Source organism: Oryctolagus cuniculus, chromosome 8 (assembly GCF_051225735.1).
Source record: "Oryctolagus cuniculus isolate XC-2025 breed Fujian yellow rabbit chromosome 8, ASM5122573v1, whole genome shotgun sequence".
Lineage (NCBI taxonomy): Eukaryota > Metazoa > Chordata > Mammalia > Lagomorpha > Leporidae > Oryctolagus > Oryctolagus cuniculus.
The window spans coordinates 50,396,042-50,422,283 of NC_142874.1; the positions used below are offsets into that span (position 1 = coordinate 50,396,042).

The 26,242-nt window shown below is 42.4% G+C and overlaps 1 protein-coding gene across 1 annotated transcript in view; it reads left to right on the forward strand.

Annotated features, from left to right (window-relative positions):
* The first annotated feature begins 435 nt into the window (after positions 1 to 435).
* The window catches only part of FREM3 (FRAS1 related extracellular matrix 3), an 87,751-nt gene continuing 61,944 nt past the window's right edge, over positions 436 to 26,242 (forward strand). The window contains 2 exon segments of the mRNA XM_002716929.6: positions 436 to 5,623; positions 7,578 to 7,667. Of these exon segments, the coding sequence (XP_002716975.4) occupies positions 445 to 5,623; positions 7,578 to 7,667 (5,269 nt within the window). The 5' untranslated portion in view covers positions 436 to 444.

Here is a 26,242-nt window from a genome sequence, read left to right on the forward strand (position 1 = left end):
GCCAGCCCTGGTACATCACCCTCTCCCAGCCTGAGGAACCGCCGGTTTGTGGCGCCCAAGGAGGAGAGTATCCACACCTGCTGATTGGAGGCAGGCAGCCCGGGGCGGTGCCTAGACTCACCGCCCCTGTGGGCGCCCAGGACTATTAGGTAGCCGTAGTGAAAGCCCCCAGGAGCAGAGGGGGCGGCGCCTGCGTGGGGCGGTTCTGGGTGCCCCTGGTGCCAGCAACGGAGAGTTGGGACGGGATGGAGCAGGAGGTGGGCAGAGCCGCTTCCCCCACTGCTGTTACCTGCAGAGGCTGAAGTGCGGCCACGAGCTCCCGCTGGATCCGCGCGTCGGCTCGCGAATGGACAGCAACCACCACCTTCCCCGGGAGCTAAGGCGAGCCCCTCTTTGATTAGGGCACCCTGCGGACATCCCAATGCCAGAGTCCCGCCCGTGGCGATGGCTGGGTCTTCTCGGAACTCCGCCTGGACGCTCGCTGCGGTGCTCCTCTGCCTGCTCGTGAGTTGCCCCGCGCTGCAGAAACAGGTACCCTCGCCTGAGACTGAGCCCCACCTGGCGCTCTACCTGCCCGCTAAGGGAGCGCTCAATGATAGCAGCTCCGATGGCCCCGGCGTCCTGATTGCCAACCCTGGGCTGCAGGTGCCCCTGGGCCGCTCGCTTTGGCTCGACCCGCTCCGGGACCTGGTGATTCAAGTGCAACCGGGGGACCGATGCGAGGTGGCGGTGCTGGACGCCTGGCCCCCGCTCCAGGGTACGCTCTCCCCGCGCCACTTCCCCTGCGCCTTTGGTCCTCGCAGGGTCCAATACACTCACTTCGGCTCGCACAGCCCCGGCCGCGCCAGGGTGCAGCTGCAGCTGCGCTACGACGCCCCGACTTACACGCTGGTGGTGCCCTTCACGCTGGCTGTGGACGTGGTTTTCTCCCAACTGGAGCTGGTGACGCGCAACAAGCCTGTAGCGGTGAGCCAGCTGCGGGGCTGGAGCCACACGATAGACCAGAGAGTGCTGGGCTTCTCCTGCCCGGAGTCCCGAGCCGCAGCCGCCCCCAGATGCCGTCTCACCCCTCTTCCTCGCGAAGGCGAACCACTGCCCAGGTACGGGCGCTTGGTGAACGCCATGGGGGCCCCTCTCCCCAGAGGCAAGGGTGTAGACTGCGAAGCTTTTCTCCGGGCTGGGGTGCGCTACCAGCACACTGCCGCCATCACCTCGCCCAACCGGGACTACGTGCCCATGATGGTGGAGCTGCTGGGGGCAGAGGACAGAGGCCCTGGGTCAGGGGAGGTGCTGGCCCGAGAGTACTTCCAGATGCTGGTGGAGATCCGAAGGGGAGCAAACAATACGGCGCCCCGGCCCAGCCTCGAGGCCCTGATGATGATGGAGGTTGACCAGTGCATGTTAACAGCCCTGACTTCCGATGTGCTGGCTGCGGAGGACATGGAGTCAGACCCTGACCACCTGGTCTTCAACATTCTCAATTCTACCCCCGCCCCAAAAGGGTACTCTGGCCAGCAGGGCTATGTGGTCAGCACTGACGACCCTCTGGGCCTTCCAGTCTCCTTCTTCACCCAGAGGGAGCTGCGGGAGCTGAAAATTGCCTATCAGCCCCCTAAAGAGAATTCCCTTGGGGAGCGTCTCTTCCAGCTGGAACTGGAGGTGATGGATGGAGATGGTGCTACCTCAGACCCCTTTGCCTTCTTGGTGGTGGTAAAGCCAATGAACACCCTGGCCCCAGTGGCTAGCTATTCCCAGGGGCTACTGCTTTTTGAAGGTCATTCAAGGCCTCTGTCCAGCACCCAAAACCTTCAGATCAGTGATAAAGATAACCTAGAAGAGGTGAAAATGGCTGCAGTGAGGGGCTTGAGTTATGGGCAGTTGGTGGTGCTTGGGGCACCTCCAGAATACAAGTATTTCACACCAGTGGACCTGGCAGCTGGGTGAGTAGTGTACCAGCATGATGGCAGCAACACTTACAGTGACAACATCATCTTCCAGATACAGGATGGGCACCACCAGGTGGAATTCCTTTTCCCTATCACAATTATACCTGTGGATGATGAACCACCAGAGGTCAGTGCCAACACAGGACTCTCAGTGACCCCAGGGGAGGTGGTTCAGGTCTCCTCCTTTGTCCTGAGTGCCACAGATACCAATTCTGAGGACTCAGCCATCCACTTTGTACTGGACGACCAGCCTCTGGAAGGGAAAGAAGGGGAGAGAGAACAGGGTGTGGCTGCTGGTTCCTCCTACTCAAGCCAACACATGGGGGAAATGCTGCTGAGGCAGCCTGAGCCACCTCTGTCCCCCCTAGATAAGGACTGGCACTATGTGGCAAAGGAAAAGCTTTATGAGAAAGTGGTAACTGAGTGGCTACAGAGAGATATAATAGAAGGGAGACTCTTCTACCGCCATCTTGGTCCACACAGCCCTCAATCTGTAACAGCCCAGCTGGCTTTCCACGTACAGGATGACCAAGACCCGCCCAATCTATCTAGCCAGTACTCCTTCATCATCAAAGTCCAACCAATGGATATGCAGGGTCCAGAACTATATCCAGGAACTACCCTAGAAATGACTGTGAAAAACTGTGAACTCACTTTCTTCCATGAGAAAGTCCTCCAATACACTGACCAGGACTCAGATGCCCAGAACTTGTGGTACACTCTGTTGACACCCCCTACTGACACAGATGGCAACCACCAAGTCTGGACTGGAGAAATTGTGCTCACTGATTCTCCAGACACACCCATCGTGCATTTCACTCAGGCCCAGGTAAATCAACACAAGGTTGCCTACCAGCCTCCAGTGAAGAAGATGAGTATTATTCCACAGGTTGTGCAGTTCACCTACCAGGTGGAGGATGCTACAGGCAATAGTGTTTCAGACACATTCACGTTATTCCTGCAGCCAGAGGTCAGCCAGCCTCCCAAAGTCACCAACAGGGGCTTTACTGTCCTGGAGGGAGGCAGCTTTATCCTCAGCAGTGATGAGTTGAATGTTACAGATCCTGACACAGACATTGATCAAATTGTCTTCACATTAGTCTGGGGTCCTCAACATGGACACTTGCAGTACTTTAAGAAGTGTATGATCCCAGGGGAGTCTTTCAGGCAAGCTGATATTATTAATGGGAGTGTGTCTTACCAGCATGGCAGAGACGACACTATTAGTGACACCTTCTATCTGGAGGTAAGCGATGGGGTACATCAAATACCCATCGCTGTCCAAATTTCTATACCTCCAACTCCAGCTAACAAAAGTCCTCAGATATCTATCACAGATATTCCACTTTTGGATATTTCCATAGATGTACTAGAAAATAGCACTTCTGAGATTACCATGGGTGTTATTCATGACAAAAAGAACACAAGTGACTTGATGTTGTCTTTCATTGTTGAGGACAGCCCCAAATTGGGCACTATCCTGGTGAATGGTTTACTCACAGAATGCTTCACCCAAGAGGACCTCCTCAGTGGGGCAGTTGCCTATGTTCACACTGGAGGTGAAGTTGGTTTCCAAAAACAGCATGATGCTTTCAGTCTAGTCCTCTCAAAGGATTCTTATCAATGGATAATAGGGGATAGCATAGTGGAGAAGGTTCAAGTGCAAGTAACTGTGCTGCCTGTGAACAACATGGCCCCCAAAGTCTTGGTAGGAGAGTCCTTCATTGTCTATGAAGGTGGAAAGAGCCCCTTAACCTTACAACACCTTAACATTGAAGATGTGGACACTCCTCAAGATGAAATCTTATGCACGGTGGCTGTTCAGCCAGCCTCTGGCTACCTGGAAAGCATTGCACCAGCCCCTGGTTCAGAAGTGTCACATGCTGGTAACCCCATCAGTGCGTTCTCCATCAAAGATGTCCGAAAGGGACATATTAATTATGTACAGAGTGTCCACAGAGGGGTAGAACCACAAGCAGATAATTTCACCTTTTATTGCTCTGACGGCATCAACTTTTCTCCAAATATCTTCTTCCCTATCATCATCTTGCCCACCAATGATGAGCACCCTAAACTTTTTGTCCATGAGTTTGTGGTGTTAGAGGGGATGAGCTTGGTCATTGACATCCTACTGCTCAATGGATCAGATGCTGACCTGCCACCAAATAAGCTCCACTTTCAACTCACAGCCCTTCCTCAACATGGACGGATCATACAGCAGCTGGCCACAGGCAACCAGCCCATCCGCAGCTTCACCTTAGAGGAGATCCAAGAGGCCTCCACCATTGTGTATGAACATGATGACTCAGAGACCTCAGAGGACAGTTTTGAGGTCTGGCTGAGTGATGGCAAACATACCACCCACAGGAAGGTACCTATTGTGGTGATATTGGTGGATGATGAAGCCCCTCAGCTGACCATCAATTATGGGCTGCAAGTGGAGATTGGACACTCTGAGAGCATCACAAATAAGATCCTAAAGGCTACAGACCTTGATTCCAATGATAAAAATCTCAGTTTTGTCCTCCATTCTACGCCCAAGGAAGGAATTCTACAACGACTCAGAAAACCTGGAGGAGAACTGAGGGATAACCTCACTCTGGGAATGAACTTTACCCAGGATGAGATTGACAAAGGCCTCATCTGTTACACCCACACAGGCCAAAAAGGAGTTGTTGACCTCATCAAGTTTGATGTGACTGATGGGGTGAACCCTTTGACAGACTGCTATTTCTATGTCACCACTGGTAACTTAGACTGGGTCTTCCCTGAGATAGTCAGGAGAAGGATCACCTTAACAGAAGACAGCAGAGTGACCCTCACCACTGATCTGCTCAACACCAGTGACATCAACAGCCCTGATGAAAAACTTCACTTTAGCATCACACAGGCTCCTAGCTTGGGCCACTTGGAAAGCTCTGACTACCCTGGGGAGCCCATTGCCTCTTTCACTCAACCTCAATTGTCCGACAACAAAATATCCTATGTCCGCACTTCAAATGATGAGACAAAGATGGACAGCTTTGAGTTTCAAATGACTGATGGACACAACCCTGTGTTAAGAACCTTCAGGATCTTCATCACAGATGTGGATAATAAGAGACCTGTCTTGACTATTCATGAACTAACTCTGCAGGAAGGGGACAGCAAACTGATCACTCCCTTTGAGTTGATGGCAGAAGACCAGGATACCCCAGATGATCTTATTCTCTTCACCATCATCCAGGCCCCCATCCATGGCAGGATTTTGTATAAGGGAAGCATTCCTGTGACCATGTTCACCCAGAAGGACCTGAATAAGCATCTGATTAGCTACTGGCACAATGGCAGTGAGACTACCAATGACAGTGTCTCCTTGACTGTAACAGATGGCACTCACACTGATTTCTACGTCTTCCCGGACACTGCCGTGGAAACACATAAACCTCAGGTTATGAGAATCCAGAAAAGCTTCCTTGACAATAGGCTTCCCCAGATGGCCATTAACAGGGGTGCCTCTGCCTTGCAGTGCCTTCACACTGGACACATGGGCTTCCTGGTTACCAGCAAGTCTCTGAAAGCAGAAGATCAGGACAGTCCACACAGGCTCCTGAAGTATAGGGTGACGAGAGGACCACAGCATGGCTTCATTACCAACATTGGCCTTGGAAATGCAAGCACTCAAGTGTTTACACAAGGTCAGTGCACATCTTTCCTGATGCCATTGTCTCTCCCCTTAAGTGGGTCACATCAATCAGCTCTTGTAAAATTGTCCTGACCTCAGATCATTTGAATATTTGAATAATATTCTGCTTCTAATAAAACACAGTGGAATGCAAAATTATTCTGAAAACAAACAAAAAAAACCCACAAAGTCCATTTTCAGCTATGAGAGAGAGAGAGAGAGGAAGAGAGAGAGAGAGAGAGAGATCCTATCTGCTAGGTCACTTCCCAAATGATCCACAATGGCCAGGAAAATAGGTTTGACCAAAGCTGGGATCTGGAAACACTGCTCAGGTCTCCCACACGGGTGACAGAAACCTAATTACCTGAGCTACCATCTCTGCCTCCCAGTGTCTACATTCACAGGAAGCTGGAGTTGGGAGCCAGATCTGAGTACCAAACCCAGGTACTCTGATGTGGGACACAAGGATCTTAACCCGTGTCATAGACACTAGGCTAAATGCCTGCCCAACATTGCACCTTTTTATTGTGCTATTCAAAGGTAATTTCTACATCTCACAAAAACATAAAATTAAGTTTGCCTAAGCGTGAGATCATTTTTCTCTTATATCTAGTGGTGAACTAAAGGTGAGTCCCTCTGCTTTCCCAGGTAATGTGATTTCTGGTGGTTTGAGAGCTTCTCTTTACATTGTCTTACACTTTCTTTAGGTAGCTCTGTGCCTTATATGTGAAGAGATGCACAAAGTGTCCCACACACAATACATGTAAACTGAGATACGGTCTCTGAGTAGACCATTAGAGGGTGTTTAAAAGTTTGGTTGCATTTTCAGGGTTGCTTCTTAAAGCAAATGAAATCATGTGTTTCTGTAAGAATTGTTATCATAGGGAACAGGCACTTAGTCTAGTGGTTAGGAAGCCTGGGTCCTGATTATAGCCTGGTCCAGCCCAGCTGCAACCATTGTAGGTATTTGGGGAATTAACCAGCATGTGGGAGCACTCCCTTTGTCTGTCTATTTGTCTCTATACCTCTAAAATAAATTTTTAAAAAAAATTTATAGAATTGTTCTTACAAACAAATACTCTCAAAAAGTAAATTGCCTTTGAAATATTAACAATTGCCAATAGAAAACATAATTATAGGGGCTGGCACTGTGGCGCAGTGAGTTAAAGCCTTGGCCTGAAGCTCTGGCATCCCATATGGGCACCAGTTCTAGTCCCGGCTGCTCCTCTTCTGATCCAGCTCTCTGCTATGGCCTGGGAAAGCAGTAGAAGATGGCCCAAGTGCTTAGACCCCTGGATCCACTTGGGAGACCTGGAAGAAGCTCCTGGCTCCTGACTTTGGATCCGCACAGCTCCGGTCGTTGCAGCCATCTGGGCAGTGAACCATCGGATGGAAGACCTCTCTCTTTGTCTCTACCTCTCTCTGTAACACTGTCTTTCAAATAAATAAAAAAAAAATCTAAAAAAAAAAAGAAAGAAAAACATAATTATAAATCTGAGGACCAAATTCTTAAAGCTACAGAGGAATAGACAATAGGTAAATATCACATTTTATTCTCATTTTCTTTTCTCTTAGGATGAGGCAGTTACTCTTGCCTAAGTTCATTCTGGCAAATAGTTAGCGAGTATCCACCATTTTGTCAAGCCCTACACTGATGCAGAAGACTTAAAACCAAGTAGCCCTGGCTCTCTGTAGAGTAACAGGATATTATAAGGCATCTATAGCTAGGGTGTTATTTGGTTGGGCATCATTCCAGAGAACATGTACACATTCTAGTACTGTAACAACTTTAATTCTAAAGTCTTATTTTGCCGCTGTAACTTTAAGAAACAGGTGGATCATGTTCACTCCATCACTATTTTAAATTTTAGTTATTGTGGTTTCCCTGCCCTATTAAAACATAGTCATTAACTTCATCATTTTTATTGATCAATGTGACTTAGTATGATGCTTGCTTTTTTTCTAAGCTGACATTGATGAGAGGCGGATCTACTACATCTTAAACAAGGGCAGTAAGGCAACAAAAGACATCTTCTACTTCTCTGTTGAAGACAATGGTAAGTCAATAGTAAAATGTTAAAAAGGATTCTTGTTTAATTAAAGTCTATGTGAAACTGAAAGAAAACTAAATTTATATAAAATTAAATTATTTATAAATTAAACTTATATAGTAATCAGAATCTGTATTGTCGTCTATGATACAAACAAATGAATTACTTTTGTTTTACTAGATCCTTTCCCAAATGATTCTCGACAAATCAATTTTTAGGAAAACAAAGAGATGAGAAATTTGATACATGACTCTGAAAGTGTTTTATCTAACCTGAATTGTGTGGGCCTCCTTCAAGCTTAATCTTCAGATTCCAAGAATCAACCTAGTGGTTTCTAAAATCCTGTAGCAGCTGGCGCCACAGCTCACTAGGCTAATCCTCCGCCTGTGGCACTGGCACACCGGGTTCTAGTCCCACTCGGCGCCAGATTCTGTCCCGGTTGCTCCTCTTCCAGGCCAGCTCTCTGCTGTGGCCCGGGAGTGCAGTGGAGGATGGCCCAAGTCCTTGGGCCCTGCACCCCATGGGAGACCAGGAGAAGTACCTGGCTCCTGGCTTCGGATCAGTGCGGTGTGCCAGCCGCAGCAGCCACTGCGGGGTGAACCAGCGGAAAAAGAAGACCTTTCTCTCTGTCTCTCTCTCTCACTGTCCACTCTGCCTGTCAAAAAAAAAAAAAAAAAAAAAATCCTGCAACAAATTAGAAAATCTGCCTTTAGATTTTGTCAGAATTTTGAGCTGCAGAACTGAATCTTAGGGCTTTGTGACCTTAGAACTGTAATCTTCTTGCATGAGGTGGAAAATATATTTACTAGCACAGAAGACTTTCTAAAAGCTGCCTGTTTAAGCTGCCCCTGTGTCTGTCTGCTGTATTTTCAAGAAAACAGAATGGGCAGTAAGTGGTTAACGGAGGGCATTTGCTTTACACAACTGAGAATATAATTATGTGGTCAAAAAATCATTTTTCAGTATGACAGGATAATAGCAGAAATTATGTCCGTGTGCTGCTTGCCACTCAATAACCTCTCAGTATAAATCATTACTCATTTCCAGTAAGTAACAAGCGTTTGCTCTCTGAATCATGTGTCATCAGTCAAGGACCATATTTATTGGAAAGCAGTCCCATCTGAGAGGCCATTCGTATACTGGGTTTGAATCCCAACTTTCCCCATGTGACCTTGCACAAGTTGCTTTGTCCTCCCATTCATTCCTCCATCTATAAAATAACCTTCATATCTATGCTAAGAAGACTAAGTAAGATAATATATATAAAGCACTTGGCACTACGTAGGTGCTCATTGAGTTACTCTCTCTCTTTCTGATAAGACTGACCACTGTACATGAAAACCACTGATCTCTCCTCCCAGTTTTTTCAAAATTTAAAACCAAATATTTCCTCCCTTCTCAAGTTATTAGTAACAAAATTATCTCAGAATTATGAGCTTATGCATTTGAAGCTGATTAATGTAAAAATGTCAGACAAATAGTTTATAGTGAGTATTTCTCTTTCTGTTCAGGGAAGACTAATAATACTCATAAAACAATGTACCTCCGACTCCAACACTAGGTTTTGTGAGCAACATTAAAACAAGTTACCGTGATGTGGATTTTACATAGCTACCATTTCTAGTGAATTCTATGAGCTAGGCATTGCTTATGTTCCTTACTACTTTTGATCCTCACTACAAAGCAAAAGGCAAATGTTAAGATGCCCATTTTAAAATGAAGATACTGGGGCCGGAGCCATGGCTCACTTGGCTAATCCTCCGCCTGCGGTGCCAGCATCCCATATGGGTGCCGGTTCTGGTCCCGGCTGCTCCTCTTCCAGTCCAGCTCTCTGCTGTGGCCCGGGAGGGCAGTGGAGGATGGCCCAAGTGCTTGGGCCCCTGTATCCGCTTGGGAGACCAGGAAGAAACACCTGGCTCCTGGCGTCAGATCGGCGCAATTCTGTCCATAGCAGCCATTTTGGGGGTGAACCAACGGAAGGAAGACCTTTCTCTCTATCTCTCTCTCTCACTGTCTACCTGTCAAATGAATAAAAGGAAAAAAATGAAGATACTGAGGTTGAATAATGTGTAGGGGTAATGAACAAGTAACATGGAATACAATTCAGGTGTTGGCAATCACTCTACACAATATGCTCCTCTACCTCTGCTTTGGGAAGATGAACCATGCAAAAGACTCAACTTCATAACCCAACAAAACAGCAACTTGTAAATTAAAGAGATGAGAATGATCAAGCACAGACTCCAGAGAATTTGAGGACAAGTTCGTTCAGTGTTGGATATTAAAGCACATATTCACATCCATAAGCTAATCAAATACTTATGCATTCATTCAGTGGATTTTTTAATTTCCATTGGAGAGCATGTAAAGAGCTGAGATCCATGAATTCTGGCTTGACTGTTCTCTGGGACAGCTGATGAAGGAATCACTTCAAATATTTGTGTATTTGGCATTTTTAAATTTTATGAAAATATGATTATTTGTATCTTTACAGTAAACAATTTAATCTTTCTTCATTTGAAATATAGCCATTTTTAAAAGGTTTCCCAAATGGGGTATTTATCAGAAATCATAATTTAATCAATTAATGATTTCCTTTCTTAACATCACATAGCCCTAACAGAAGATACTACAGTCATTTGAGCTATTTTGAATGGACACACTTCTAGGAATACATTTTTGCACTATTGGGATGAAATAGAATTTTTTGGTGTTCTTGTTGTTGTTTGTAGTACTATTTTCAAACCATTAAAGACAAGATCAAGCCCTACCACCAGAAGTGTGCATTAGGCATATGGCACAAGTGAGCTCAGTTGTCTTAAGGGTAGAAGTACTAGCAAGGTGACCCCAGAGCTAAAATTTTGCTGAAATTCCCAAGGGTGAAACCATAAAAGTTTCCCTTTATAGCCTCTAAAAATCAGACTTCCTGCATTCAAACCCCAGATCCGCCCCTTAGTAGTTGTGTATCTCTGGGAACTGTCTGTGCTCTAGATGATTGGTCATCTGTGAATAGCAGCATGCACCCCCATAAGGTCATTATGGGGCCCTCAGTGGTTTTCCATCGCTGCTGTAATGAATAGACACAAGTTAACACTTAAAACAACACTGATCTGTCACTTTACAGTTCTGGAATTCAGAAGTTCAAAATGGTTCTCACTGGAATAAAATCGAGGTTTGGGCAAGATTGCATTTGTCTGCAGAGACTTGAAGGGGAGAATCCATTTCTTACGCTCTCCAGCTTCCAGAGGCTGCCCAACGCTTCTATCTTTAAAGTAGAAGCAGGCAATACTTTCTCCTGCTAATCCACTCTCACATTCACTTTCCTGCACCCCTCTTTCACCCTCTTTCACTGACACAAAATCTTATGATTACATTGGGCCCACTTCAGTAATCAGGATAATCACCCAGCTTAAGATCCTTAATTTAATCCCATCTGAAATGCCCTTTTACCATGTAATAAACTAATTCACAGATTCCAGCAGTCAAGATGTAGACACCTTTAGGTGCCCATTTTCCTGCCTAGTAGATGTATCAAAGTAATCAACATACATAAAGCATTTAGAAGAGTGCTGGGTATGTAGCAAACACTTAATAAATATTATCTTTGAAATTGTCTGTTGGGATACCAAATTGTGCATTTTTCTTCTTCTAGATAGAAGGAGACTTTATAGCTCCTTCTTCAAATCTATCATTAGATTACTTGATTGTATAAGGTGACCTTTAAAACTATTAGGATGAATTGTTTGGACACTCTCTGGAACCCATGGTTTCACACCTCTTTTTCCTTATCTATTTACAAACTGATTTCATATTTATTAGAAGTTCACCAAGTAGGCAAAGAAAGAAGAGGAAACAGCCCCATCCACTATTCTAGTCTTTGGCACAACCTACTGAGCTAATGCACAGTGAATATCTTTCTATCTACTTCATAGTTTTTGTATCAATTGTATTTTTTACTTTTGCTTTGCTATAGTTAAAAGAAGTAACATATACCAAAAATATAATGGAATGTCGACCATGCATTGACTCCCCAAATGTGATTTCTCTCTTCTTTTTCCTGTCACAGTTATGACCTTGACTATACTTGTGTGCAGAATTTAACTGGCAATTAAAAGGGAAAATTTGACAATGTAAATAATTTATATATTTCATCAGTTTATAAAGTTTTGAATAATCCATACTAAGGCTATTTCAATGTAAGTTCTCAGTCTTCTTTTTTACATTGAAGGTAAATTTTATTATGTTCAAGGTTATCATGAAAGCTAACTGGTAGAATAGGGAATACATTTTAGATTTCTAAGCTCCAAGCTGCACAATAAAGTTAAGCAAATTGTCAGGTTCATTAATTGTTTTCTCTCGAGGTCATCAGACTCATAGATTCCCAGATTTGTATTGAAATTTTGCATATCTCTACCATATATCACATTCAATGAAACTTCTCTACTTATAAAATAATACTAATTTAAACTCATTTAGCACTTAATATTTTTTAACATTTTTACATGAATTATTTCATTTGATCCTTACCACAACCTGTGAAATAGAAATTATCTCAAATTTTAAGATAAGGAAATTAGTTTAAGAAATTAAGATGACCCAAGAGGAACCAAGGCAATTCTTTCTAATAGGCCATATTAAATACCTATATATATGTGAAATGATTTTAATTTTGCAATGTACTATGGATATGCAACTTTTGTCTTAAGATTAGAAATAGATTATTTAATTTTCTCTTTAATTATTTAGTGCTTAAAGTCAGGCTGATCAAAGCTATGTGTCTTTTTTTAATAGTTCCAATGCTCCCATTTGCTCTTCCTTTATTTTTTTAAATTTTATTTAAAGTATACAAATTTCATGCATTTCATATATACAGATTTAGGAACATAGTGATTCTTCCCACCCTATCCTCCCTCTCACCCACACTCCCACCCTTCTTCCTCGTGTCTCTCCTATTTCTACTTTTAATTTTTACAAAGATCTATTTTCAGTTCACTTTATACTGATAAGATTTGAATATCACATGATATTTGTCTTATGGTCCATAACAAAACCAGTGTTCTGCTTAGGTGAGCAGTCTTCTTTTTTCTAGGTTTTTATTTATTTATTTGAAAGTCAGAGTTACACAGAGAGAGGAGAGGCAAAGAGAGAGAGAGGTCTACCCTCTGGTTGACTCCCCAACGAGCCACAAAGGCTGGAGTTACACCCATCCAAAGCCAGGCACAAGGATCTTCTTCCAGGTCTCCCACGTGGGTGCAGGGGCTCAAGGGCCATCTTCTGTGCTTTCCCAGGCCATAGCAGAGAGTTGTATTGGAAGGGGAGCAATGAGGACTTGAACCAGCGCCCATATGGGATGCCGGCACTGCAGGTGGATTTACCTGCTGATTGCTCTCTCTTGGGCTCTCCTCCTCTCTCTTACCCTTCACCCTCCACCCTCCCCCTGCCCTTTGGACTTCCCCCACCCAACAATAAACCTTCCCTCTAAAAAAAATAAAAAGATAATGGTGTTTGAGAACAAAGACAGACTAATCATAAGTCCAGTGAGCTCACCAATGCAGTTAAAGCAATGTCACACTTATTTAGAACTGCATTCTTCACAATGCATCTAAGAATTCAAAAGCAAGGCAGAAATGTCTCTGAGTAGTCAAATTATCAGATCCATGGTGCAACATTTTCACACTTAACTCAAAGATCTTACTTGGAGTTTCTTTACTCTTATTTCCTAAACAGTTCTAATTTTCTGTCAAATAATTCTTCATATAATATTTATTCAGTGCTAGGTGCCAAGCACTCTTCAAAGTACCTTACATAGTTGTAGGAAAAATCATCTAAGTTGAAAGCAAAGAGAGGGATAAAATGCCGAAGAAATAGATAGAAAGGAGCTAATAAAGAATTCCAGTTCATGAAATCCAGGGGCGCCGGCGCCGCGGCTCACTAGGCTAATCCTCCGCCTTGTGGCGCCGGCACACCGGGTTCTAGTCCCGGTTGGGGCGCTGGATTCTGTCCCGGTTGCCCCTCTTCCAGGCCAGCTCTCTGCTGTGGCCCGGGAGTGCAGTGGAGGATGGCCCAAGTGCTTGGGCCCTGCACCCCATGGGAGACCAGGAGAAGCACCTGGCTCCTGGCTTCAGATAGGCGCAGTGCGCCGGCCGCGGCGGCCATTGGAGGGTGAACCAACGGCAAAGGAAGACCTTTCTGTCTGTCTCTCTCTCTCACTGTCCACTCTGCCTGTCAAAAAAGAAAAAAAAAAAAAGAAAGAAAAGAAATCCAGGGGCGACGTGGTGCTGCAACAGATGCTCAGTGTACCCCGTGTGATATAGGAGAAGGCATAACCGTTCTAAACCACAGGACATCTTACAGGCCTTTGAAGATGACACTATAAAAAGTCTGTATTTGTTAATATGGAAGGGAGTTCATAATGTCGTTAAAGGAAGAAAACCAGTTAGAAAACTATATAAACACATCAAGGAGATGATAGGAAAATGCATACATGAAGGGTCTTCCAAAAGTTCATGGAAATCTCCTATTAGGAAAAAGTGATGCATGACTTTCAATTTTTTAATTAAAATTTACCTTTTCATTTCATTTTCCCAGACTATTTTGAGGTATCCTCAAATACAGATTATATATATATATGGATATACATACATGAAAATGGCTTAAGGGTATATAGCAAGACAATAACATTGGTTTAAAATGGCAATGATGGATGACATTTACTTTCACATTTTCTGGTATAAATGTTTTACAATAACCACCCAATAACCACTAGGAAAAAAAAGCAATTTCCATTTAAGAAAAAAGCATGCTTGAATACATCACAACCAACTTGGTTCGATTGATTAATCTGACCACATTATTCTGGCTTGTACATACTACAAAAATGTCCCCCTTCATAATGCAATGGGTTAAACAAAGGAACAAGCCAAGGGTGAATTCTTCTCAGGGAAGAAAGATTCAGCACTTCAACTCATTGTTGGCTCTTTCCTTTGTGAGTTCTTTCTGCTTGGACCCTTCAAACCTTTATACGTGGTGGCCCTTGGACATCCGACAAACCAGACAGATCCAAGGACAACACAGCAGACAGGAGCACTGAGGCTGCTCACAGTGTTCCAGCTTCAGCAGAACTAACCTGTGGAAGAAGTAATTCAAATCTGTGAGATATAGGAGATAGATAATTCAAAAAGTTCATGGAAAATGAAATTAGGGCCCAGTATTGTGGCATAGTGGGTAAAATTGCTGCCTGTAGTGCTGGCATCCATATGGGCGCCGGTTCAAGTCCCAGCTGCTCCACTTCCAATCCATCTCCCTGCTAATGGCCTGGAGAAAGCAGCAGAAGAAAGCTCAAGTGTTTGGATCACTGCTATCCACATGGGAGACCTGGAGGAAGCTCCTGGCTCCTATCTTCAGCCCGGCCTAGCACTGGCTGTGTGAACCAGTGGGTGGAAGATTTGCTCTCTCCCTCCCTCTCTCTCTCTCTGTCTCTCTCCCCCTCTCTTTGTAACTCTTTCAAAATAAATAAGTAACTCTTTTTTTAAAGTAAAACTCAAATTTAAATTTATTTTGATGCAATTTTTTAAAAATCCACACAGTGTTTTTTGTGATATGGATTTTCCATAAACTTTTTAAAGGCCCCTTATATGCATGGATTTTAAACATCTTTTGTACCAGAATAAGCTTATCTCTTAATTCAGTTTTCCACAACCTTTTGTAAAGTATGCTTATAGCTTCAGGGAGTAGTATTTGTTGATTATGTGCTAAGCAAAATATTACATCCTCTGTTCTCCCTTATGAGATATGTTAATCTTCACTGAGTGTCATTAGTGATGACATCATGGATTCCTTATAGAAAAAAATGGGAAAGGTATTTTCTGTTTACATTTTTTAAGAGTTACTTATTTGTTTGAAAGGCAGAGTTACAGAGATGGAGAGGCACAGGCAGCAAGACAGTGAGAGAGAGAGAAATCTTCCACCTTCTCCTACACTCCCCCATTGGCTACAATAGCCAGGGCTGGGCCAGGTCAAAGCCAGGAGCCAGGAGCTTCAACCAGGTCTCCTACACGTGTGCAGTGGCCCAAGGACTTCAGCCATCTGCTGCTGCTTTCCTGTAAGTGGAGCAGCCGGGACTGTGAACCAGTATCCATATGGGATGCCAGCGCAACAGGTGGTAGCTTTACCCGCTATGTCACAGTGTTAGCCCACCCCTGTTTACTTTTTGATCACATTACAAATCATCCAGAGTCACCACAGCTATATTTTTCTTACAGAGACCAGGCTTGAGCTCAATTGTTGCCTGTAATTTTTTACTAGAAATTAATTTTTTATGAAAGACAACTTTTTAATGCTATCCGATACTGTTTTACAAGAGGATTCAATTCATGGGAGAATGATTAGAAACAATACTGGAAACCATATTAATGGACATACAATTAAAAGCAAAGTTTTGCTTTTAGCTTTATTAATTACATTTCCAACTGAGAGTTTTAATTCTAAAATTGTGCATCCAAATCCCTGAACTAGAGATATTTTTTAAAAATCTCAAAAAGCTTAAATGATCTATAATTCTATCACCAGATAACTACTATTTTTAAAATATTTATTTTTAAATATTTATTTTTAAAAATAAAGTAAATACATGCATATGGTTTTTAAATAACAATAATTAAGCTGTGCATTGACATTTAATCCCTTTTCCAAAAGTGGAATTATTTTTTTGAGTTTTTTACGAGAAAGAAATTATTCACACAAAAGGATTTATAAATATATCATTTTACTTACACAAAACAGATATTTTTGTGCTTGACTCTGAACTTTGCTTGCCCTAACTTAAAATGTGTGTGTGGAGATACTAGCCCAAACAGACCTACCTTATCTTCAAGATTAAGTACTAAATCTACACATGCATGTCCTAGTAAACAGATTATTTATAAATAAATACATATGTGTATATGAGCATAGGTATATATTTTTAATATAAGAAGCATGTATTAACATATAGCTATCTAAAAAGAGCAAAACATTTTGATTCTTTTGCAGTGGTGAGTTAATAGGTATTTATCTTCTCCATAATGAAGTAAGTGACATTTTTATTTTTATTTTTAATTAGGTTTTAACAGATTCAATGTGATTTGTAGATACATTTCTAGAAACATAATGAAATCCCCTCCCTCCCTCCCTCTCTCCCTCCCTCCTTCTCTCTCACTCCCACTCTCTTTCCTCCCTCCTTTCTTTATGTCTTTTTTCTTAGTTTTTGTGATAACATATTTAAAATTAAATTACAGTAGAAAGGGTTAATACTTCACCAAATAAGAAGTTTAATAAGTAAAAAGCAAAAAGACCCTAGGTTAGTGGGAATATAGACAATGACTATAAACAATAATTGAATGAAAAAAATGACCATTGCACACATATACAGTACGTTTTAATGTAATCACAAATCACTCCAATTATAGTAGTATAACACTCTTAACCTTTGGCTTGACAAAGACATAAAACAACATTTGATAGAAGTATATTTGCAGCAATAGTGATACACACAGATATTTATTTTTCTTTATTTTTGTTTGTTTATTAAATTTTAGCTACTACATATGAGGGAGAATATGTGATATTTGTCTTTCTGAGTTCAGCTTATTTCACTCAACATGATGTTCTCCAGTTGCATCCATTTCGTTGAAAATGGTAGAATTTCATTATTTTTTAGAGCTTAATACTATTCCATTGTGTATATTCACCACATTTCCTTTATTCATTGATCTGATGATGGACAACTTGGTTGATTCCAAAATTTGGCTATTGTGAACAGGGCTGCTGTAAACATACTGGTGCAGGTATCTCTTTGATACACTGAGTTCAAGTCTTTTGGGTACATACAGGTAGTGGGATTGCTGGATCATATGGCAAGTCTATTTGTAGTTTTGTTTTTTTTTGTTTTTTTGTTTTTTTTTTGACAGGCAGAGTTAGAGAGAGAGAGACAGAGAGAAAGGTCTTCCTTTTTCCATTGGTTCACCCCGCAAGTGGCCGCTATGGCTGGCACGTTGCGGCCAGTGCGCTGTGCCAATCTGAAGCCAGGAGCCAGGTGCTTCCTCCTGGTCTCCCATGTGGGTGCAGGGCCCAAGTGCCATCCTCCACTGCACTCCCGGGCCACAGCAGAGAGCTGGACTGGAAGAGGAGCAACCGGGTCAGAATCCGGCGCCCCGACCGGGGCTAGAACCCCGTGTGCCAGCGCCATAGGCAGAGGATTAGCCTAGTGAGCCGCGGCGCCGGCCCTATTTGTAGTTTTTTAAGAAATCTCAGTGCTGTTTGCCACAGTGGCTGCACTAACTCACATTCCCACCAACAGTGTCTAAGTGTCCCCTCTGTCCACATCCTTGCCAGCATTTGTTACTCTGCATTTTGGATTTTAGCCACTCTGACAGAGGTGACATGATACCTCAGTGTGGCTTTGACTTGCACTTCCCCGATGGCTAGTAATGAGGAGCATTTTTCACATATTTGTTAGCCATTTGTATTTCTTCTCTTGAGAAACATTGAAGTCCTTTGTCCATTGGTTGTTTCTTTTTTTTTTTTTCAGTTGTTGATTTTTTAAGTTGCTGATACATTCAAGATATTAATCCTTTGTCAGACAAGTGATTTGCAAATGTTTTTCCCATTCTGTTGAGTGTCTCTTCACTCTATTAAACTTTTCTTTTGCTGTGCAAAAGCTTCTGAGTTTGATAAAAATCTCATTTGTTTAGTTTTGCTTTTGTTGCCTGTGTTTTGGGGGTCTTGTCCAAGAAGTTATCCCCTACACCAATGTCTTGAAGTATTTCCCCTATGTTTTCTCCCAGCAACTTCATAATCTCAGGTCTTAAATTTAGGTCTTTGATCCATCTTGAGTTGATTTTGTATATGGTAAGATATATGGATCTAATTTCATTCTTCTACATATATACATCCAGTTTTGCCAGCATCATTAGTTGAAGAAAATAATTCAGGCTTTTTCAAAGTAAATTACAGAAATTAGGAATGAATGTGCATATATCCATTTGCACACTATGCCTCAGCCTGTATTTATGAGAAACTGGGGAGAAACTAAATACTTGCAGGAAACACAGAGTGAATATCAAATCCTACCAACATTAACAGTTGACCATGTAATGAAATATGCCCAGACACCTGGTGCTTCGCCTGGCTGGATTTCCAGAAGCCCATGTCCCAGCAGAAGTGGAAAACTAGCAAGTCAGAAGCAGCATGGGGGCCGGAGCTGTGGCACAGCGGGTTAAAGCCCTGGCCTGCAGTGCCAGCATCCCATATGGGCACCAGTTCTAGTCCTGGCTGCTCCCCTTCTGATCCAGCTCTCTGCTGTGGCCTGGGAAAGCAGTAGAAGATGGCCCAAGTCCTTGGGCCCCTGCACCCGCGTGGGAGACCCAGCAGAAGCTCCTGGCTTTGGATCAGCTCAGATTCGGCCATTGTAGTCATCTGGGGAGTGAACCAGCAGATGGAAGACCTCTCTCTCTGTAACTCTACCTCTCTCTGTAACTCTGTCTTTCAAATAAATAAAATAAATCTTAAAAAGAGAAAAAAAAAAAAAAAAGAAGAAGCAGTGTGATTTCAGCTTCTTGATGAACTCTCAAGCCAATAATGAGGGTAAGGTATGGACCAGTCACATGATTGAGAAGACAGTGCTGTGTTGATCGGGGTCCTTATTAGAAACATAGGATGCAAGTAGAATTTTCTGCTTCTGTTTTGTTTTTGACAATCGCCTGAGAAAGTAAATGTGAGACTGTTAAGTCACAGGGTGTGGCAGAAGCAGGAGGAAGCCTCTAACCTCCAGGTCCTTGTCAGTGATGCTGTTTGCATCCAGTTCTCTTTCTGCCTTTGCTTCTCCACCTTCTGTGCTCACTGACTTCCTCATTGGCCTTTCCTTTCTTTGGCCCGGCCTGCAGAATTAGCTTTGGGTGCTCATTACACTCATCTGCTTCCAATTTCGGTGCTCTGCCCAGCCCTGCCATATCCTCCACCTGTGACTTGATTTGCATTACTTAATCCTATTTATCACTTATTTTCCATTCTGAGAAACAATTTCTAGAAAATATAAAACCCTTTAATGTACTTATTAAAAAGGGCTTGCATTGAGGTAAAAATTCTATGATTAAAATCCTCTGTACCTTGTATAATAAGCCGTTTTCATCACCTCTGAAGATGAACAAGTCCTATCTGACAAATGTTTTGAGGAATGTGTTAACTCATTCCAGGCTGTGTTGCTTTATAAAGAAAAGAGCTTCGGGGCTGGTGCCATGGCTCACTTGGTTAATCCTCCGCCTGCGGCCCTGGCATCCTATATGGGCGCCGGTTCTAGTCCCGGTTGCTCCTCTTCCAGTCCAGCTCTCTGCTGTGGCCCGGGAGGGCAGTGGATGATGGCCCAAGTGCTTGGGCCCTGCACCCACATGGGAGACCAGGAGGAGGCACCTGGCTCCTGGCTTTGGATTCTGGCATAGCTCTGGCCATAGCGGCCATTTTGGGGGGGGGGGTGAACCAGTGGAAGGAAGACCTTTCTCTCTGACTCTCTCTCTCTCTCTCTCTCACTATATAATTCTACCTTTCAAAAAAAAAAAAAAAAGAGCTTTGTTTGGCTTCACTGTTTGAGAGGCAGATTAGCGACCACCTCTGCTGAAAGCCTCTGCCGCATCACAGCATGGTGGCTGACACCTGATGGTGGTTGTGCATGAGAGAGGGAGAGGGGAGGCAAGAGAGTGGGAGGGGCCAGCTCACTTGTTTATACGCAACCCTCTCAGGACCTAATCCAGTCCCAGCATACCCGCCTCATTCCCACCAGACAGCATTAATCCATTCACGATCTGGAGTTCCCTTAGCCTAATCACTCTCAGCAAGGCCTCGGCTTTCAGAGGTTCCACTATTTCCACATGTGCATCCTGAGGATCAGCTCCCAGGACATGCACGTTTGGGGGACAAACCGTGTCCACGCAATAGCAGGTGTGCAATGTGCTATTTTTAGAGACAGAACCATGTGTTATATTTTCTTTTTAAAAAGCTAACAACTTTAGAAAGCTCTGCTTAGAAAATAACTGCTACTAAAAGGAGGGAAATTAAATTATCTCTGAGACAGGCTTTAAAAAATGCTCTATTCTCACAATGAGTTTCCAGAAGCCAGACACTGTCTCTTTAATTATCAGGGAAGGCACTAAACCCTGCTCATACTCAGGACAGGCACTTTGTAATGCTGGCAGTGTTACAGCTGGAGGCAGTCCTGCTCAGGAGAGCCAACTCTTACTCAAATGAAAAAGCCATGACAGATTGAAAATGGCCTGTGGTTTCTTCTTCCTCTGATGATAGAAAGGGGAATAAGTGCCAGCTGGCAAGGAATTGGAATTCTAGATAAAACTGCTGGAGCTAAATGACTATTTGAGGGGAGACTTTTAATAGATTTCTATTCTCTTTTTTAAATGTAGTTTGATTTAATATGCAATGTTAAAATAATAAATACTGCCAAGTATTAGATTCTCAGTTGCTAGAACTATTTGTGTAATGAATTAAGGACAGCGAAAGCCAATCAATTTTTCTCCTAAGCAATTTCTATTCAGTGGAATAAATCTATAGGTGTCCAACATATCTATAGATACAATTCAGGGAGTAGGTAAACTTGAACAAAACAAAATCTTTATTTTTACTAACGTCCATCTGAAATATAAGAATTCCTTCAACTATGTATAAGTGTTTATAACAAATAATATTTCTTGCTGTACCTGTGACTTGGCAACCAATAAAAATATAAAGTTTCAAGAATTGTAGATATGTCAGGGCCTGTGCTGTGGCACAAAAAGATTAAGCCCCTGCCTGCAGTGCCAGCATCCCATATGAGTGCCAGTTCAAGTCCCGGCTGCTCCAATTCCAATCCAGCTGCCTGCTAATGTGCCTGGGAAAGCAGTAGAAGATGGCCCAAGTAAGTTACCTGAAGCTTAGATGTGAATGAATAGGAATAGGCCAGGTGGTAGAGCAGTGGAAAGAACAGGGCAAAGCCTTAAAGGCAGAGTAAATTTGGAGATGTGCTCGCCTTCACTGAGACAGCCAAGACCAGAGTGCAGAGGGTTTGGCAGGAGCTGAAGTCGTGAGCAGGTCCCAGATCATCAAGAGTGTTCGGAAGGATATCGGTGGACTTCATCCTGAGGACAGTGAAGAAACAGTGGGAGGGAGGTTTAGACAGAGCGGTGACATGTTCTCTGTCTCAGCCCATTCAGGCTGCTGGAGCAAATGCCACCAACTAGGTCACAGCTCACAGGAAGCAGCAGATCATGCACCAGCAGATTCAGTGTCTGGTGAAGAGGCCTTTTTCCCGTTCATAGGCGATGACTTCTCACTGTATCCTCACATTCTGAAAGGGAGCGAATGCTGTCGCGCGCGCTCTCTCTCTCTCTCTCTCTCCTTAAGTCTTTATTTATTTGAGAGGTAGAGGTACAAACAGTGAGAGAGAGAGAGAGAGAGAGAGAGAGAGAGAGAGAAAGGTCTTCCTTCTGTTGATTCACTCCCCAAATGGCCGCAACTGACGGAGCCGCGCTGATCCGAAGCCAGGAGCCAGGTGCTTCTCCTGGTCTCCCATGGGGTGCAGGGCCCAAGCACTTGGGCCATCCTCCACTGCCCTCCCGGGCCGCAGCAGAGAGCTGGACTGGAAAAGGAGCAACCGGGACAGAATCCAGCGCTCACATGGGATCCCCGGCCGCAGGCGGAGGATTAACCAAGTGATCTAGTCCCGGTGAACTTGGACTGGACCTCATCTGCAAAATGAAGAGGTTTGCCAGCTCATCTCTGAGGGCTTTTCCAGCCCTAAAATTCTGAGAGTGCTACTGACCACCCTGTGGAATATTCAGTGTGATCCCCATAGGCCCAAATGGATTATTCATATGGAAAGCATTTCAAGAAAAATTTTCTGTCACCATTAATCTACTCTATGGAGAAAAAGAGGCTTGGGATTTTGGAGGAACCATTATTACACAAACAAGTACATATGCAATTAATATGTCGCTTGATTAATGTGAATGTATTGCAGAAACAGTGTAATTGGGTATGACTAAGGAATAGTAAAATGTGACTCATTTGCTTCGATGAACAGTCAAGAAAGATATGAATTGGTTGAAGCATTTCTTATTGGACTCACTTTGTGAATGTGAATTTATAAAGAAAGCCTTATTTTTCCTTATGCCTTGAATACAAAGAATAGAAAGTTTGTAAATCCCTGAACAATTCCCTTCCAGATTATTTTATGTTCATATTAATGAATATAAATAATCTGCCACTCCTAGGACTTCATTTTTCCCTTAGTTTTTATTTTGGTCTGTTTTTTTAAAAATTCACTTATTTGCATGACATGTGCATTATATAATATTTTATGGTTAAAAAAATAAAGATTTTTGTTTTTAAGAAATTATTGTATATAATAATTGTACATATTTATGGGGTACAATGCAATGATCAAATCAAAGTAATGAGCATGCATATCTCTGTAAATATTTATCATTTCTTTATAGTGATAACATTTCAAATCCTGCCTTCTAGATATTTGAAATATACAATGCAGTCTTGTTAGGGGAAGTCACCCCTCTGTGCAATAGAGCATCAGAGCTTATTCCTCGTAACTATCACATTGGACCCATTGATCTACCCCTCCCCATCTCCCTATTCCCCCTATTCTCAGGCCTGACAACCACTATTCTTTTCTCTACTTCTATTAAATCCATTTTTTGGATTCTACCCATATGTAAGATCATATGGTAGGGTCCTTCTGTGTCTGGCTTGTTTCACTTAACATAATGTCCTATAGGCTCACCTATGTTATTTCCAATGATAGGATTTATCCTTTTTATAACTGATTAGTATCCCAATGCAAACAAGAAGGCGTCTAAACATTCATGGGAAATTTGAATTATCTCTTTAAATGATTATTTTGTTTTTATTTACTTGAAAGGCAGAGTGACAGAGAAAGAAAACGAGAGATCTTCTATCCGCTAGTTAACTTCCCCAATGTCCACAATGGCCAGGACTGAGCCAGGCCAAAGCCAAGAGTCCAGAGCTCCATTCATGTCTCCCACATGGGTAGCAGGCATCCAAGCACTGAAGCCATCATCCGCTACCTTCCAGGATGCATTAACAAGGAACTGGATCAGCACTGTTTATTAAATAGACTGTCTTTTCCTCGTTGTGTGTTCTTGACAGCTTTGTTGCAAATCAATTGACTCTAAACATATGGATTTCTGGGCTCTCTATTCTGTTCCATTGGTCTTTGAATCTGTTTGTATGCCATATGTGCTATTTTGGTTACTATAGCTTTATATTATATTTTGAAGTCAGGCAGTGTGATGCCTTCAGCTGTGGGTTTTTTTGGTCAATATTGCTTTGGCTATTTAGGGTATTAGTGGTTCCATTCAAAACTTAGGATATTTTTCTGTTTCTGGGAAGAATGACAATAAAATTTTGATAAACATCATATTGAATTGACAGATTACTTTGGGTAGTATGAACATTTTAACAGTGACAATTCCTCCAATCTTTAACATAGGACACACAAATGATACATCACACTAACAACAAAATTACATATTTTATTGGCTTTATTAAAATATAACTCACTATTCAATTAATCCATTTAATACAATTCAGTGATTTTTATTATAGTCACAGGATTATGCAACCATCACCAAAATCTAGTTTTAAAACATTTTATCTCCCCAAAAGAGAAACCCCACACTCATTAGCAATCACTCCCATTATCCTACTTCACTCCCCACTGTAGGTCTTGTCAATCATTAATTTAATTTCTGTCTTTTTGTATTTGTATGTTCTGGATCTTTCTTATCAATGTAATCTTGCAATATGTATGTGATCTTTTGTTTCTGGATTCTGTCATTTGACATAGTAGTTTCAACTATTATCCATGGTATAGCATGTTTCACTACTTCATTCCTCTTAATGGCCAAATAATATTCCATTGTATTGAGATACCAGTTTTTATATTGATTCATCAGTTAATGGTCATTTGAATTCTTTACACATATTGACTATTATGAATAATGCTGTTGTAGACATTTATAAATAGCTTTTGGTGAGTATTTTTTGCATTTTTGTGTGGAAATTTTGTGTAGCTATATTTCTCATGGATACACACTTAGGAATGGAAACATTCCCTCAGTTCCAAGAGCTAAACACTTAATATCTGCCCTCATCTCAGCCTTGGGTAACCCTTTGTTTCAGTAGGAAGAGTAATGATAAGTGACATTCATAGAAAAGCCATTGAATTTCTTTTAAAAACACTTTTAGACCTGGATGTTTTCTAAATATCCATAAATCACTTGTTTTCAAGTGTATAATTATTATGGGATGAGAGATTTTCAGTGCAATGCATTAAGGAAGTTCAATAACCTTCCCTAAGAGACTTCATTATTTGTTTTTTTTTTTTAAGATTTATTTATTCATTTGAAAGTCAGAGTTTCACCAAGAAAGGGAGAGACAGAGAGAGCGTCTATCCACCGATTCACTCCCCAGATGGCCACAAAGGCCAGTGCTGGCCAGGTTGAAGCCAGGAGCCAGAAGCTTCTTCCAAATCTCCTACTAGGGTAGCAATGGCCCAAGTTATTGGGTCATCTTCCTCTGCTTTTCCCAAGCCATTAGCAGGGTGCTGGATCAGAAGTGGCACAGCCAGGAAATGAACTGAAGCCCATTTCAGATGCCAGCATTGCAGGTGGTGGCTTTACCCACTACACCACAACCTCAGCCCCCCATAACATTTATTCTAAGTAATATTGGTTATTTATGCAGGTGTTGTGTCCATGAGCTAAGGAGTATAGCAAGTCTTAGTAAATCCTGCACATATTCCCTGAGCAGTTTTAGTTTTGTATTAATACATGTGCTTATCCCATAAAACAGAATACAAAATTCACAGGAAATTTTTAAAATATCTCTGAGATGTCAAAGCTCAGAGCCTAATCCGGCTATGTCCCAGGTCCCTGGTCCTTTCCCTGCCCTAAAGGATATTTTGATGTAATAATTGAGAGGTGCTGACGTCATGAATTTTTAAAATATGGTTTTAATCTGAATTTAAAATAACTTAAGTGGCATTTCCTGAATGATGTCCTATGGAGCTAGCTGTTAAAAGGTGTTGCATTTAAAGAAAAAAAAAACTTGTGTTTAAATAACTTTGAGGTGAAAAAGGCCTGATACATTTTTACTCTTTAATTTTAAACTTTGCTGATGCCAGTGAGTTTCTCATCCCTTGCTGAAAATGAAAGATCTAGAGCTAACTCACCATAATCATCAAATTGTGCCCTCCCTTGTTGGCCTTAAATCCTGAGGAGTATTTTAGCTAAATTACATCCTTGCCCTTTTATTTCAAAAGTTACATTGTTAATTGACCTAGAAATCACCCCCAGTGTTAATTTTAGAGCATCGAGAAGAGATTCCGGAAGGGTACTCTGGTTTATCACACACTAATTTTATCAACCACCGAATACAGTTCTGTTCAGCTGTGGTGTTTTCTTCTCTTATTTTCCCATGCAGAGCTGAGTTGGACTCAGCCCATTGACCTGGGTTATTTTCTAATA